Source organism: Megalobrama amblycephala, linkage group LG5, assembly GCF_018812025.1.
Source record: "Megalobrama amblycephala isolate DHTTF-2021 linkage group LG5, ASM1881202v1, whole genome shotgun sequence".
NCBI classification, from domain to species: Eukaryota; Metazoa; Chordata; class Actinopteri; order Cypriniformes; family Xenocyprididae; genus Megalobrama; species Megalobrama amblycephala.
In genome coordinates this window covers 27,116,500-27,134,059 of record NC_063048.1, presented here as the reverse complement: position 1 = coordinate 27,134,059, position 17,560 = coordinate 27,116,500, and the positions used below count along the sequence as shown (strand labels likewise).

Here is a 17,560-nt window from a genome sequence, read left to right as displayed (position 1 = left end):
GAATCTCAACATAACACCGACTGTTACGTAACAGTCGGGATCATTAATATGTATGACCCCAATATATGCATATGCCAGCTCATGTTCAAGGCATTACACAAAGGCAGGACGTCTGGATGTGCACAGCTGAATCATCAGACTAGGTAAGCAAGCAAGGACAACAGCGAAAAATGGCAGATGGAGCAATAATAACTGACATGATCCATGATTACATGATATTTTTAGTGATATTTGTAAATTGTTTTTCTAAATGTTTCGTTAGCATGTTGCTAATGTACTGTTAAATGTGGTTAAAGTTACCATCGTTTCTTACTGTATTCACGGAGACAAGAGCCATCGCTATTTTCATTTTTAAACACTTGCAGTCTGTATAATTCATAAACACAACTTCATTCTATATAAATATCTCCAACAGTGTGTAATGTTAGCTTTAGCTCCGTTAGCTGCAGCCTAGCTACTATCAAACTCATTCAGAATCAAATGTAAACATCCAAATAAATACTATACTCACATGATCCGACGCCTGCATGCAGCATGCATGACGAACATCTTGTAAGGATCCATTTGAGGGTTATATTAGCTGTGTGAACTTTGTAAATGCACTGTATTTTAGTCGACAGCTCAGGGGGGCAGGGAGCGCGTGATTTAAAGGGGACGCAGCCTGAATCGGTGCATAGTTGATGATGCCCCAAAACAGGCAGTTAAAAAAATTTATTAAAAAAAATCTATAGGGTATTTTGAGCTGAAACTTCACAGACACATTCAGGGGACACCTAAGACTTATATTACATCTTGTAAAAAAAACGTTCGATGGCACCTTTGAAACGATATGTATCGTGAAAAGCACTATACAAATAAATGTGAATGGAATTGAATTGGATTTTTTTGTATGATTTTTAGTACATCTCTGACCCCTATTAACAATGATCTGCCAAATATTAAACGCTTACCTCAAAAGGAAATTGAGATGGTTGTACAACCAGATAAAATATAAAGGTTTACTATAAAAGGGTTAAAGCAGTAACAAACATACCGCTTCTATCCCCTCATTCTTTTTCATGACAAATTACTGCCAGTTTGTTCTGACCGATGTGAGAAGTGCTCATTAAGTTTGGCTTCATTGGACAATCAATCAAAGGGGAACACAGAAATCCGCCACAGTCCACTATTCAAATCTCCTCTGGAATAGGAGAAAGAGAAAAAAAAAACACCTTAAAAAGGCACTGATTAGAGGACAACATTTCTTTTGCAGTGGCTGAGAGGACAGTGACATCATTAAAGTGTCATTATAAAGACAATGTGTTGCTTGGATATGGTTATTGTGAGCACATTGGAGGAGCACGCAGAAGCATTTTGGTAACTGTGTGTTTGAAATTGCGTCATAGTTGAAGTCGGCCCACAAGTGACTCACAAGTGCCCTAGAGAGCATGGTTTCTATTGCCTTCCTTGGATGTGCGTATTAGCCTTAATGCGGACAGTGTGACTCAACCCTGAGTCCTCCAAACCAAAATGAAAATGAAGAAAAGAAAAAGGTGCAGAGAGGAACATGACAAAGAGGTTTAGGGGGGGAAAAAAACAGTGGGTGGGCAAAACAAGGCTGCTTATAAAATATAATTGTACCTCTTTGAAAAGATGTAATAATTCTTTCAGGTCTTACAACTCTATGCCAGAAATTAAGTTGATAAATTCAATTACAAAGAGTGATTACATATTCATATATGTAAATAATAGTACATGTTTTCCTGCGAATCGCATTGAATGTGTTTAGGAATGTCTGGGTTGTCTGCCTTCAAAAATAATATTTAAAACTAGCAATAAATATAACTAATAATTAACTGACTAACTGAGTGACTGACTGAGTGACTATTATACTTAACTAAAACTAAACCATAAAAACAATTTTGTGACTTGCAATAAAATAAAATATATAAAAATATATATATAAAAAAATAACTCATTTTATTTCATCTAATTGCCAAAGCAAAATTTCTCATTTCCATTTAGTTTAATTTGATATAAAACACTGAAATAAAATAAACACTGTAATTAAAATTATAAAAGTAAATACTAATTCAAAATATTAAAAAAAGTTATAATAGTATCTAAATGATATTGAAATAACACTGCTGACTGACTGACTAACTATAGACAACATTTTAATTTTTATTATTATTATTATTATTATTATTAGGACATTAAGATTTGATTTTGAATTGTGACATTTTCATGAGAATTAAGCAAACTTCGCCACTAAATTCTCATGAGCCTCTAAACATTTAGACAGATATTAAAAAAGGGAAGAAAAACAAACCAATAAAAAATAAAAATAAAAAAGAGGAAGCAGAAAAGCATTTTTCGTAATACAATGCCTTAAGGGCTTTTCATAAAAGTGTTTTTGCCACACAAAGCTATTGAGATCCATATGTCTGCATTAAGCTGTCTGAGTGGACAATACCTGAGCCCTGAAGGAAGACACAGTGGAAATGCTTGTCTAAGAAAACAGATCAACAAATTTACACCAATCTAGAGTAAATACCACCCAGCACTCAGCAGGCCACACGGACAAAGCAAGGGCAAGTCTCTAGTGTAACAGAGGTGATGAGAGGAACTGCTGGTCATCAGCATTAGTGCACTAATGGAAGCCTGTGTGGGAACACTATCTCTCTCTGTAGACGTATACTATGAGAAACGACAGTCTCGGCAGGTTACAGGATATTTAGGTGTAGAGTTGTCAAAAGTACCAACTTTGGTACCATGTCTCTACTGAACTTTTAAAAATGTGACGATACCAGCATTTCCCCCCTAGCGTTTTGAGCGCTGTTGAGTGGATTCTTAAACACCTTTGATTGGCCATCGTGTTCACATGCTAAACAGATATGTCTGTGATTGGCTATAATGATCAATGCTTCAAAAACATGTTGTAAATCGACATCTTTTGATGCTCTTCACTGAGCGCTTACATGGATATACACAGGAGCATTTAAAAACAGGCGTCTAACAGCAGATCCCTAATATATCCACTCATAGACGCCCGTTTTTAAATGCTTGTGTGTAACAAAAAAGTTCCAAACATTGCATATCTCTGAGCAACATAAATATTTTTGATCAAATTGGTTAAATGAATAATTCAATGATCTGCTCCTTTCTCCTGCAGAAATTGTCACATCACTGTTTTGTTTTGTTTTTTTTAAATATAAAAATGCCATTATAGTTATTGAATTAATATAAGGTCACAAAAGCTGCCCAAATGATTATCATAAAGGAATTAGCAAAATTAGCAAAATAGAGCAAGTATAGCATTTCACAACCGAACATGTAACATTTTCAAAATGTCAACTTCCTTTGTATAAAATCCTTTTATACATCCTTTTCTGTCATAGATAATAATGGAAGAGTTTAAATGAGTCATTTGTCCCCTTTCATGTGAATATGTGACAAAAACAGAGTTTATGCATGTTAGAGTGATTCACTCCACACATCGGTGGGTGTCATGTCTGTATAAATGGCCCCTGGGGTGAACGCTGTAATGGCACACAAGTGACGTTAGCTCCCTCAATGATTGCTCTATTTCCTCAGTGCTCACATTGCTTTTTATTGTCTCTACAACCCCGAAGGGGACAGAATAAAGCGGTAACACCAACTGCTTTATCACCACTATCGCTGTTCACACTTGTGTAAGTTTATTTATCAAGCAGGTCCTCTGGGATGGTAATTAGCTTTGAGTCAGTGGTGGCCGCTGGGTTCCTCCTGATATTGGGTTTGTAAGAAGGCTGTAAGAAGGATCATTAAGCAACCGGGTCAGTGAGAAATGTACCTGTGTTGACCTTGGACGTGACCCGCGCCAAGTCAATCCGTCTAGGGTGGGGGACGGGAGCGGAGGGCTGGCGGGGACTGTTTTTTCGTCTTTCTGAGAGTTTGCTGACTTTAGAAAGGGGGGCGAAGATTCCTGGAGAGGGTCAGAGAAATCACTTTGTTAGCCACTTAGAACAGACAAGAAAACAAGACTTGATTTGTAAGCTGAGAAAGAATTGAAAAACATGAAAACTGTCAATGCTTGAATGACACATGGCCAACATACATAGTAAAAATTACACTCACAAGTCACTAGTTATGCTCAAGACTGTCAAAGCTGTCACAATCATGGCTGGTTAAAACAAATACTAAAATTAACATTTTAAAGAGATTGCTTGATGCTTTTACAAGTTTTATCTGGTTACCTACTTTGCATTACCTACGTTGGTTACCTAGTAAGCATTGCCTTTCATAGTAATGCTCAAATATTGCTGCAACAGACTTAAAAAGTCATAGCTGGTTTTGGAAGAGACAAGACTTTGTTGTGCCTTGTTAGCTGGTTAGTAAAAATACACTCACTAGTTAGTTAGTTATGCTTGTATATCGTCATATCACAACTGTTGTGGCTGGTTAACTCAGATCAAAAAAAAAAAAAAAAAAAAAAAAGATCTGATTCATTGGTGCTCTATCGTGTTGCCTCCAGTTAACTAGTTATTAAACATTGCACTAACTAGTTAGCTAGTTATGCTCAAATATCACTGTAACACACTTGTCAGAGTTGTAGCTTGTTATGGAGGAGACCATTCCTCGGTGCTTTGTTTTGCCTGTTTAATAAAAATCTTGCTCACTAGTTAGCAGTTACCTAGTTATACTTATATAGTGTCAGAACACGACTATCATATTCTTAAATTCAGATCAACACAGTTTTGCAAGTAACTATAATAAGAGAAATCCATGTACATTTAAACTCTTACCATGTTTAATCGGGCAGGTGAAGTACTGGACGCCAGCTACCGATCCATCATTCTTGCCCACTGGTTGCTGAAGCTCCACCCCTGCCCAAAGACCACCAGCAAACTCGGTACTGCCACAAAACCGCAGAGTCCCGACCTTACAAAACAAACCAGAGTGTAGAATAAACTAAGATTTACAAATTTTCTTTAATGCATTTAATCAGGGGACCACATGAGCATCCTTGCAGAAACACTTTAGCAAACAGAGGGGAGGCTCTGTGGGGACAGCGTGAGAAATAGTTTTCTGGCTGCGTGGGCTGCCGGGGTGATAATACATGTTCAATAGACCCGTTTCATGCTCTCTTTATCTTGCTCTGTACTCCAGAGGGCAATGAAAAGTGATTACTTATTTATTCCAGAAACAAACAACCACATTCGCACAGAGAGGCACATATTTAAGCTCGTTCGACCGGTCGCCGGAGAGCCGACCTTGTTTTCTTATGCGCCGACATTCATAAACAGGCAAATTAGCTTGTGTAAAAATAATGTTAAAAATAAAAAGGGGATCAAAGAAAGCCAGCGGCGTCAAGAATCCCTGAAGATAATGGGGTTTTGATTAGCCAATCTGCAGATTCTCAGCACTCTGCTCACTTCAGTCCCAACGTGGTGAAGGATTTCATTAATGGATAATTTGGTGTGTAGGTATGTGAGTGCGAGAGCAGGTCAAAAAAAAAAAATTATATATATATAAAAGGAATTATTTCTGCAAGGACAAAGCAGATCAGTCTGGTCTCTTAACTCTTTCAGTTTTCTGACCCACTATTATCCTTACCCACTGCAAACGGGTTTGAGAGCCCCAGCTGATTCCCTGTCCATTACTGATGATGTCACACTGGGCATGTAGGACAGATTTGATTGCGTGGCAGCTTTAGGATACCATTCAATGACATTTTAGTTCTTTGCTAGGAGCAGTGCATGAAGTCATTTCTTTCTGACAACTCTCATTTTGTGGAACATTGTGTGGGGGTGCACCTGTTTCTATTAAATCTGATTTCTCAACGGCTTCAATCAATATCAATCACAGCAAGCCTGTTATGTTCGAACACGACTATCCGTAACCCCTGTCCTTATATTTGATGCGAGGACCAGCAAGCACACACATTTCCTTGATTTTTGAAGCAGACAGATGTACATTTTTTTTTTTTCCGACAGACACACACACACACACACACACACACACACACACACACACACACACACACACACACTGCACCTATCATGAGGACATTCCAATTTGGGCATAATGGTTTTTATACAATAAAAACTGTATATTCTACCCCCCTACATTACATACCCATCACAGAAAACTTTCTGCATTTTTACCTTTTTTAATACAATATTGTTTAGCATGTTTTTTAAAGCCATTTTAATTACCAAAAAACATATTAACATTGTAATACTAGTGTAATATCCATGTCATTATTCAAATTTGTGTCCTCATAAATCATATAAACAAGCACACACGCATATGTTGGGTTTTATGCAGACTTTCCATTGACATAATGCTTTTTATACTGGACAAACTGTATTCTCAGTTTCTCAGTAATCTCCTAACCCTAACACAACCATCATACAAAACATTCGGCATTCTTGCATTTTCAAAAAACCTGATAGATAGATTGATAGACTGATAGATGTTCATAACATCATACAGTACCTTTTGACCAGCAATGATAACTTTGTCTCCAAGGTGAAGGCCCATACTTGAAAGCTGTGCACGAGCCTTGTCCGACAGGAGACCAGGAGGTCGGGCAGGCAGGAGAGGGAGAGGAGCATCCGGCCTGGGGAGAACCTCCTGCAGCAGTGCCCGCAGCTCTTTAACCTGGACTGCGGCATCAGCTATTTCCAGAGGCATCTCTAGAGGCTCTGGAACAACATCAGCCGGACACTGGCCCTTATCATTCTAAAGAGGTGCAAAAAGATGCAAGCATTTCTGTTAAAACATACAACATCCTAAATGAAATAGTGACAAATTAATGGACAAAACCAACCAAAAGTATGTTAGAAAGCTGCTGGGCCACTAGAAGAGCATCACAGAATCAAAGAATAACTTTGTATTGATTTGCAAGATGGATTTTCCTTTAATTTGTCACCTGTCTGCATATACCACAAATACCTTGAAGAAGACTGCTTTGTAACTGCAGCTAACAAGCTACTCAAAATGTAAAGTATTTAAGCTGCAGTCAAGCAAGTCTTTTAAAAAGCAGTTAGATTCACTACCAGCTCTTACACAAAGTGTCTAACTAGATTGAAGCTATTTAAGGAGAAACATCTTTTTAATTATGCAACTGATTGTATTTTCAATAACGATCTTAATTAGGATCTCAATTAGGATGGCTGCCTCAAACTCAAACACATAAATCCTCCCTAAATAAAAATAAATAAATAAATAAATATATAACTAGACTGAAAAAAGTGTATTAACATCAGTGTTTTTAACTCTAAATGTATACATTTTTAAATATTCTATTATTTATGTAAATGTTTACAATTGTTTGCAAATTATAAGCTAGTTCATGTGGATTTTTAGAACACTTGTCATAGCTCAATGCTTACCTATCAAGAAGAAAATTAGCCAACTCAGTCTTTAAGCTGTCATACATCTCCAGTATTTATTAAATATGCCTCTGGTCATAGAGCTTTTTAGATAGATGCAGAGGATGGATGGCAGTTCGTTTGCTGGCTTCCATGACTGCAATATGCTGTGTTTTCACCAACTGGCAACCCAGGGTGTCGAAATACCATTGCGTAAAATTGGCAGTGGGCTGGATCACACAAACCAAAACAAAAACAGACATTCCAACACGGAATGCATATTTCAAAGTAGAATAACTGGCTGTATCATTGTTTCAGAGAAACAAGAATTTTAACTTAGCATTTTGAACTTTCCTACATGTAAATCTCTGCAAACATATGGCATTTTATGTTTTAGTACAGCAAAAAAAAATTACATACAGCACCTTTAAGAATGGATTTGTGCCGAATGAGAGAGGTACGTGAGCTCAAGTTTATTCGCATAATTCGCAATGCATTTACCACATGCAAGTATGTCAGTTTCGATTTAAATAATTAGTTTAGGCTTAGTGTTTACTTATATTTTTCATTCTAGTTCTGCATTCCATTTAATTTGAAGCTAAAGAGCTCAAATACAACATAATAGCCTTAATAATGATAAAAAATAATTTTGTTTTATTTAACAGTGTTTTATTTATTTTCTCAACAACACAATTTGACCTGGCTTATTTTCTGGAAAAATCCTGTAGTTACACTATAATACCAGGGCAAGTTAAACTGAATCACTGAATACCAAGATATGCCAGACCAAGTTACACACTAGATGAAAATGTTCATCAGCCCCCTCCAGCCAAACATCTCAATGCTTGCACTGCAGCACAGCTCAATGCCATTTTTAAGTGTATTACAGAGCCAACTGCCTGAGTAGTGGACTTCTCATGCCCTTCTGTTTTATCCAACAATGTGTTGTGGCAGCCACTGAGCTGGAACCAAACACAGAAGATGGCCAAAACAAATGCGTCGTCCTTGACATGGCTTGGCTAACGAGCAGTAACTGTGACCGTTTTGTTTTTCCTCAGCCCATTGGCTCTCTGCGGGCTTTAGACTTAATGTGCTTGCCCATTTCACCATGCTCATTAATATGTGGGTGGGGGTGTCCATGTTTGGGACATTCATTTTGAGAGCCTCTCTTCACATCAAGAAAAGCTGAAATGGTTTGATGCACCACTCATTTCTTAGATGGCAGGGTGAGTTGGAGTTGTTTTCTATCTTTAGACACATATAAATGTACAGCTCCAGACAACTGGAAACTAACGGCTCTCAATTTCTAATGGGATCATAGATAAACAACACCGCTGGGTGATGTTGTGCCTCATGCAGCTCCATACATCAACTTAGTCTTTTACTATCAGAGCGTGAGGCAATAGCAAAAGGGAGCTACCTAACTAGAAAGAATTTTAAAGGGTAAAATAAAACCTAACTAGCCGCAATGGCGACACACAATGATTCTATTGTGAAAACAACAATGGACAATTCACCTCAGATCTTCACAATAAATAAAATGAAACAAGAACATTCAAACTGTCAACTGCCAGGAGCTTGCTGTGAGACTCCGCCCACAAGCTTTTCTGACTGGATGTGATTTTTGATTGACTTTATCACATCTCATAGTTGTGTCACGTCTGGTGTGGACAGAAAAAAATTGTTTGTCGCAGGAATCTTATCGCATCACGTCTGGTTAGGACACAGCGTCAGTCTCTGATGTCCCCAAAGTGTGTATGTAAAGTTTTAGCTAAAAAAAAACTCATAGATAATTTTTTATAGGATGTTAAAATTGCCACTTCTGGGGGGTAAGCAAAAAAACACACTGTTTCTGTGTGTCTCTTTAAATGCAAATGAGCTGCTGCTCCCAGCCCCCTCTCAAGAAGAGGGCGGAGCTTCAAGAGCTCATGCAACAACAAAACAGGACAATCTCACGCACTGAAAATGTCAGAAGCTGTCAGTAGTGGTGTTCAGATTTATATGTTCGAACCGGAGTCGGACATTGATGCATACAGAGCCAGAGAATATATGCTGCATGGATATAGAACAGGCATAGTTTAGTTTAATTACGGTTAAAACTTATGTTGTCATCTTGCTTTTATAAAATGATCTGCACAGACATAAATAATTTTAGGTATATAAAAAATAAAACCAACCCACTGCGTCTTCAGTGGCTCTGATTTCGGGAGTACATGAAAACTGTTATTTTCACTCTTAAATCCAACAACAAAACACCAGAGTTGCCTGCCATGGCGAACAGTGTACAACTTGCTCAGGGCGAGGTCTAAGCTAATACGGCAGAGTCCGTCATCAGTTGTGGGTGGGGCCTAGGCGTTTTGTGAGGTCACATATGGTAGAATCTGCAAACGGCTTGTTCTGAGACACTGCTTATGGGTGGATTTTTACCATTATAGGGTGGTTGTGTACACACACTGCCAACACCCATTTATGTTTAAACACCATGTAAAAGTGAATTTAGTCCCCTTTAAAGCGTTAGTTCACCCAAAAATTCAAATTCTGTCATCAATTACTCACCCTCCTTATGCCATTCCAAAACCATAAGACTTTCATTCACCTTCTGAATGCAAATTAAAATATTTAAGCTTCTGCAAGAACCAAAGAGATTTGTTCTTATGCATCAAGCATGTACGGTTGAGCTTGGTTTACTCAGTGCTCTCTGTATGTTTGCTGATTTCTTTTCAAGGTTTTTGAGAATGCTGAAAGCTCAAGGAAATTGTCTATTTGCCTAATTTGGATGGATTCTTACAAGTGACAATTAAATTTGCACTAAAATACTGTAGATTTTGAAGGGACGTACAGCTTTTGAGATTCTAATGTTTGCATTTAGCATTTTTTCAGTATTGTTAGCTTAACAACATGCTAAAATCGGACTTTCCAATGTGGAGTGGTTGCCTACTGTATATAGTGTTCCAAATCAGCCACTTATGAAGCTCAAATTATACTACGATTTTCACATGTATGCTAGTGTATGCATGCAGTGCACGTGAGGTAAATTTCAGCTACATGCGTACCGTATGCGCACAGCCAAACTATCCTAACCTAGCTCACACATGTGCCTTGAATTTTTTTGCACTGTTTAGTTTGTCCACAAACTGGCAGCACTGGCTCGGAGTAGACAAAACAACAACAACAAACTATTCTAGACTGCAACAACAACAGACGGTAAGTGCCTATGTTAGAGGGTTAAGAAATACCCACAACTGTAGCTCGAACACTGGACAAGGATAAAACTTTCTAATGTGCATGTGTCTACTCCCTGTTTTCATGCGCTCTATCAAATGAACTATACTTAGAAATAATGTGTCAAAAGTACTGCCAATCACAGACATATCTGATGAGCGTGTGAACACAATGGCCAATCAGAGGTGTTTTTTGAATCCTCTCAACAGCGCTCAAAGCGTCACAATAAGAGGCGTTTACGAATCCGCTCAACAGTGCTCTAAGCATCACATTTTTAAAATGTCAGTACCGACTTGGTACCGAAGTAGGTACTTTTAACATTACTTTGAAAGGCTATGCATTTAGCTAGCATTGGCATCAAAATTGAAGTACAAAAGCATGTAGACAGCAAGACAGCAGGTTTTGAAAGGTTCTGAGTGCTTTTCCACAGGTGATTCTCTTTGCACAAGACTGCAAATTATGCTTGTGCACTCATAAAAACACACACGCATCCCCAAACCTTCACTTTGATCTCTTTTTTGGCTGAATCACAGAAAACTGAAAGGCTATGACTCTGTTCATCTATCCAAACCAAAAGATGGATGGTGTAGGCGAACAGTGATGGGAGATATGCTGACTGTAGGTCTGAATGTCCTGACAATTGGTACCCTTCAAACCTGTGCTTAGGTTATATCCTCGTCAGCTAAAGTTAATGTTGAACTACATCCAAAATAGTGCTGCATAAATGTTTATCACCATCACCATGACAGGAGTTTGTTAGCACATCTCAGCATGGGTGCAGTTTGGAGAACTCCTTTGAAAAAATGTCAATTGCTATGTCCTTAAAATATGGTAATTTATACAATAAACAGAGGTTTATATGGATTACTCATTTTCTAATCCATATGCCTGTAGAGTGAATCATGCATAAATACAAAAAAGATATACAAAGTATAAGTGCATACATGTACAAACGCACACTCTGAGCTGAGTCATCATTTCAAGTCACCAAATGAAAGCATCTTCTGTTTAGCAGGCCTGAGGTGTTTGATAATGATGAAATGATGCTCAGAAGATAAAGTTCAGCTCAGTGTTGGCATGGCCACAGCAAGCTGGAAAATACAGCAGCATTATTATTATTATTTATTTTGTCCAACAGAATTAGTGTGAAACAGCTCATTGCCTCAGTCACTGCTTATGTAATGCAGGAAGTTCCACAATTATTCAAAGGTGATATTTGATTATGCGCCTCTGGTATCAAAGAGCAAACAACAAAATTACATTTCCTGAAACTGAAGCTGACACTGTACCTTAAAAAAAAAAGGTTTAGTCCATTTCAGAGCTCCCTTAATAGCGAACCTCATTCCACTGCATAAGACTGCACCCTAGTGGTTAACAAAAGCATCTGCAGAAAGGATCATAAAGATGAACAGCTTTATGTCTGTTGGATGAAGGATGACTCACTGATATAGTAATATAACTCCACTAGCAGGGGTATGAAATAATAATGTAAGAGACAAGAGATGGAAAAATATCAGAACAACACTATTCAAAATTGTAAAAAAAAAAAAAAAAAAAAGGATCACAATGTGCAATATAAAAAGTTTTTGTCCAGTGTTTGCAAAGCAAAACAGGTATAATTGTGTGACGGTGTGCTTAAAGACAATGAGCAACAATAGTTTGGCATTTTCCAAACTCCTTCCCCACATATTCTACCTTTGTTTCCTATTGTCTCTGTTGTTGCTTGGCAACAAGGCGTATTTTTATGGCTGAACCTCAGCTACTCCAGAACGTTCTCCACTGACACTAAAGTCTGCCAAGCCTGTTGTTACAACGTTATCAGATGATTTGATGTTTGTTCCACACACTGACGATATCTCTATTAGGGTGTCGGGTGGGGAACAAAAACCGAAAAAAACATCTCCTGACTGACAAGCAATGGACAGATGCCCAGAGAAAAGCACTGGCAACAAACAAGCCGCACTATGGCAGAGATAAAGCGGAGTAAAAAATGAAGGATGGAAAACTCTGGCTGCCTCACAACAGAGAAAAAAAAACCAGCAGAAGTCGAGCATTTCGCCAGTTCCTATTTTATGTTCTGGCAGCAGAGCTGATAAACCCTTTACATGCAAACAAGCCACTCTGACTAACGCCCTACTAAAAGGCCTGCTGAACTGAAATGCATGCATTTTACAAAAGTTTAAATAATATCAATAATTCAGTGACATCTGCTGTTTGTGAGGAGAATGACCCCTGGCAGTGACGCTCTGTGAGTGCAAAATGAGTTCAGGGAGAGAAATGAGCATGGCTAATTTACTGCTGTGCTGATGGGACAAACTGAAAGGGAAATGATAAAGCTGGCTGTGAATGTGTATGCACGTAAAGCTCACCTTGTGTGCCTACTTACTCTGTCTGTCTGTCTGTCTGTCGACGAGAATACATATTGTGTGTAAAAACAAAATGAAAATAATGACTTTATTCAACAGTATCCACTCTTCTTTGTCATTCTCTTATGCTGTTTACGTTCAGCGCTTCCGGGTTCTACGTCAGAACGCCGGCTCAGTATCGGCCGACTCACGAGCAGCACGGCGGCCAATAATGAGTCTGTGTTCAGACATAAACACGGAAGCACTGCACTGCCTGTACTGCGTCAACTGCATAGGAGAATGACACAGAAGAGAGGATATTGTCAAATAAAGTAGTAATTTTTGTTTTGTTTTTGCGCACAAAAGTATTCTCGCCGCTTCATAAAATTAAGGTTGAACCACTGCAGTCACGTGGACTATTTTCATGATGTCTTTAGTACCTTTCTGGACCTTGAAAGTGGTGATTATATTGCTGTCTATGGACGAGTCAGATACCTCTCGGATTTCATCAAAAATGCCTTAATTTGTGTTCAGGAGATGAACGAAGGTCTTACGGGTGTGGAACGACATGAGGATGAGTAATTAATGACAGAATTTTCATTTTTGGGTGAACTAACCCTTTAAAGGTCTTAAAGTGCTTGAATCCTAATAAACAGCTATATTTATTATTATTAAAAATGTGATGCACATTTTAAAAAAAAAACCCAAAATAACAACTTTATTTAACAATATCTAGTGAAGGGCAATTTCCAAACACTACTTTGTGAAGCTTCAAAGCTTTACGAATCTTTTGTTTCTAATCAGTGTTTTGGAGCGTGTATCAAACAATCTCAAACTGCCAAAGTCACGTGATTTCAGTAAATGACGCTTCGTTACGTCATAAGTGTTACGAAATTTCAATGGTGAAACGACATGAGGGTGTGTAATTAAAGACAGAATTTTCATTTTGGGTGAACTAACCCTTTAAATATTTTATTACTTTGCAGGAGAGTGTAGATAGCATAGTAAAGGGGAGGTAAAGTTAAGGGAAACAGAGCATGACATAGACCTGTTTCAAACTGAAGTGCACGCAAGCATGTGTGTCACAGCTCCATACAGAAAATCACAAACCCTAAATGCGGGGTTGGCTCCCAGCTCCAGCAGACACTTCACTGCAGAGGTGCACAGGTTCGAGGCAGCGATGTGCAGAGCAGTGCCGAAGTCAAAATCACTGCAGGTCGCATCCACCTCTATAACCCAACAGACCACATACGGACATCGTCACACATGCACTGGCATTTGCTAAGAGAGTCAAATTAGGATTTTAATGATTCTCACTGTTGTTGCATTATCTCTCCTCACCTCCCGGCTGCGAAGCCTGCAGAACCACTCGGATGAGAGGAGGAACGTCAAAATACGCAGCGTAGTGGAGAGCGTTCATGTTGGTCCAGCGGCTGCGTAAGGACGGCTCGGCTCCCAGCGACAACAGCTGACGGGCAAAACTGGCTGCACTCTCAGCGTCACCTGCAATCAGATGTGACTCTTATATTACTTTTCCCACTTATCACAAGTGCTTTACCAATGATCTGTCCTTTAGTTTTCTACTAAAACATAACATTAAAGCGATTTTTTAAATAGAGAACATATGAATACACACTCACCTATTCCAGGAGCTCCTGCCTTGCAGCAGTAGTGAAGCAAAGTCATGTCAGTAAGACCATCTCTGTCGTTGACACCACAGCCTCTCTTCAGAATCTACAAAACAAAGCAAATCTCATTTGAATGGATACAGAGCAAGGACATCCAGCTAATGATTTCATGCTGACAGAAACACACACACTGTCTAGAAAGATAATATTGCAGTTCACAGAGCCTGACACTAAACACAGGGTGGGGGAGTGTGTGGGTATGTTTTATGACAGCTGCAAGAAGACGTGAAATTAAAACTGACCCTGTTTAGTTGAATAAATGTGCCTGGCCTTGTTATGCTCAATTCATCAGTGCATGTTATTCAAAAGAAAAAAAGTTTCCACAATCTTTCATCGAAATGTAATTACATTACTTGCCTCTGAAACATTTTCAGGAAAAATAAATATACCAATTCGATTTTTACATGTTATATAAGGTCTTTTGTTCTGTCCAAAACCTAGTGAGGTGCCTATAGGCATCATTTTAGAGCACAAAATTCCTATTAAACATTTCTGTTTCTATGTATGTGCTATGTTTATGCTTTTTTTTTTTTTTACGCTTATTAGAGTAAGGTACACTAGGCTAAAGGTGCCCTGGTGTAAAAGGAGAATTTTACTTTATTTTCTTCTATACCACTAGATGTCCCAAAAACTCAGCGCAGCACATGCATGGTTCATTATGATCCTGGAAATTTAGTACATCAATAAATAAATGAAAATGAAAATTTAAAATGAGCTTAGGGTTTATTTGGAAACACTTTACAATAAGGTCTCATTTGTTAACATTAGTTAATGTATTAACTAACATGAATTAACAATGAGCAATACATTTGTTATTGTATTTATTAATCTTTGTAAATGTTAGTTAATAAAAATATTCATTGTTTGTTCATGTCAGTTCACAGCGCATTAATCAATGTTTGATTTGATTTGAATAATGTATTAGTAAATGTTGAAAATAACCTTAACTAAGATAAATAAATGCTTGAATAAACTGTGGTTCATTTCATTCAAAAATGTCACATTACTTTAGGCCTGTAACGATAACTACTTTTTGTTGGCCGATATACTGCCCCAGAAATAATTGCACTAAACTATATTATTGTCATTTTAAGACCATTTTATGCCAATGACTATATAATGATAACAAAATAGCACAATTATGCAAGTACACCCTTTCAAAAAAAAAAAAAAATAAATAAATAAATAAATAAATAAATGTTTAATTCTTAAGAATATTTATAGACATTGGAATTGGAAAAAAATGTTTAAAAAAAAAGCACAACAAGTACAACAAAAACATGTTTATAATGTAATGCTAGACTTTTAGGAACAAAGTCTAAAACACAAACCCTACTTCAGGTTTCTATATGAACAACTGTTTAATGGTTGCATCTAGGGTCGTCAAAAGTACCGAGTTTGGTACCATGTTGGTGTAGAAATTTAAAAAATGCAACACTTTGAGCGCTGTTGAGCGGATTCGTAAACACCTCTGAATTGCCATTGTGTTGTGTCTGTGATTGGCTTCAAAGATCAACGCTTCAAAAACACTGTAAATAGTCATCAATGACGCTCTTCACTGAGCGCATACACAAATACACACAGGGGCATTTGAAAGCAGGTGTCTATCGCGGACCAGTCCGCTGATAGACGCCTGCTTTCAAACACTCCCCCTTTCAAAACGCTTTCAAATTCAAACACTTCAGTGTGCTTACGATTTGGATTGGTGGTATGGTTCTGTTCTGGGCAAGAACTCCCCACCCATTCATGTAGCTTAGCATGCATAAAAGCAGGGAAAGCAGCGATAACCCCCTTATGGTAAACAGAACGTATTGCAGATATAATTAATGTTCTTAATGGCAATAATTTAATGTAACAACATAATTCAAAATAAATGAGTCTGATTCAAAGAATATCAGAATGTCAAATCCTGACTGTGGAAGGAGGAGGGTAATTAGCTCCTGAGCAACACAATAAAGCTGCTGATAATAGGCTATTGAATGAACCTTATATTAGGATGTTGTGATAAGCGTTGTATTCCTATAGGTAAATGTGCACCAGCTGACGCGAGCTTGACTGACGTGACCTGCCAGTACTAATGCTACACTTGATTAGCATCCACAACAACGCTTGATAATGTTTATATATATATATTATATGCATGCTACATTTAACGCTGGAGTGCTTTAAAGCAGGATTCTGAATGACTATCAATGTTCATCATGTATCAGCTTGGAAAATCTGTCTGAATGTGATTCCAGCATTCCTCTGTATTGTTATCATTATAGTTGTGGTTTGGACTTTTTCATAGAATTAGAATGATTATTATTTTATCTTCCTTGGTGAGAACGGGACTTTACGCTATCTGTGAGTGTGCATCATTTCGTGATGTCATGTAAAGAGCACATTCAGGGCTTTTCAGAGATACCAAATGTGTGGAGGTTTGACCATGACAACTCCATCTCCTTGGTCTCTAAAAATGATTGACTTTGACTGAAAGATCAAATTTAGCACTCTTAAAATATGACTTTATTTTGCAATTATCATTTAAATCTGACTATTTTTCAGAATGTTTGATTCATAAATAAACATCTCAGGAAAGTGTTACAGGTTTCAAATCAGAATATGACTTCCTGTTATGAAACAGGGCACTGATTTCAGATATCAGAATGCCAAGTCCTGACTGTGGATGAGAGGAGGAGCTGGGGATGGAGGAGGGAAATTATATCCTAAGCAACTTGATAAAGCTGCTGATAATACTGAATGAATATTCAGTATTTTTTTTTTTAAATATTCAGGCATTTTGGGGAGAAACAAGTGAACGGGGAAAGAAATTGTATATCAATATCCCTATGAGATATTCTTTTGAAAATGTTGCCAAGTTATTACTCCCATTATTACATTTTTGTTCATTACATGTTGCCCCCAAAATACATTAATATGCCAATTAGATACAATTGTATAGAATCTACCCATTTATGGCCAT

General features: G+C 37.7%; 1 protein-coding gene across 4 annotated transcripts in view; it reads right to left on the bottom strand.

The window, feature by feature from the left end:
- zgc:103755 (uncharacterized protein LOC449988 homolog) overlaps positions 1-17,560 on the bottom strand; it is a 52,482-nt gene that overhangs the window by 26,112 nt on the left and 8,810 nt on the right. For all 4 annotated transcript variants that reach the window (XM_048191588.1, XM_048191590.1, XM_048191591.1 and 1 more), the window contains exons 4-9: positions 14,548-14,641; positions 14,249-14,410; positions 14,018-14,136; positions 6,463-6,708; positions 4,767-4,902; positions 3,815-3,946 (exon numbers count right to left, since the gene is read on the bottom strand). In XM_048191588.1, the coding sequence (XP_048047545.1) occupies positions 3,815-3,946; positions 4,767-4,902; positions 6,463-6,708; positions 14,018-14,136; positions 14,249-14,410; positions 14,548-14,641 (889 nt within the window). The remainder of the gene's footprint in view (positions 1-3,814; positions 3,947-4,766; positions 4,903-6,462; positions 6,709-14,017; positions 14,137-14,248; positions 14,411-14,547; positions 14,642-17,560) is intronic.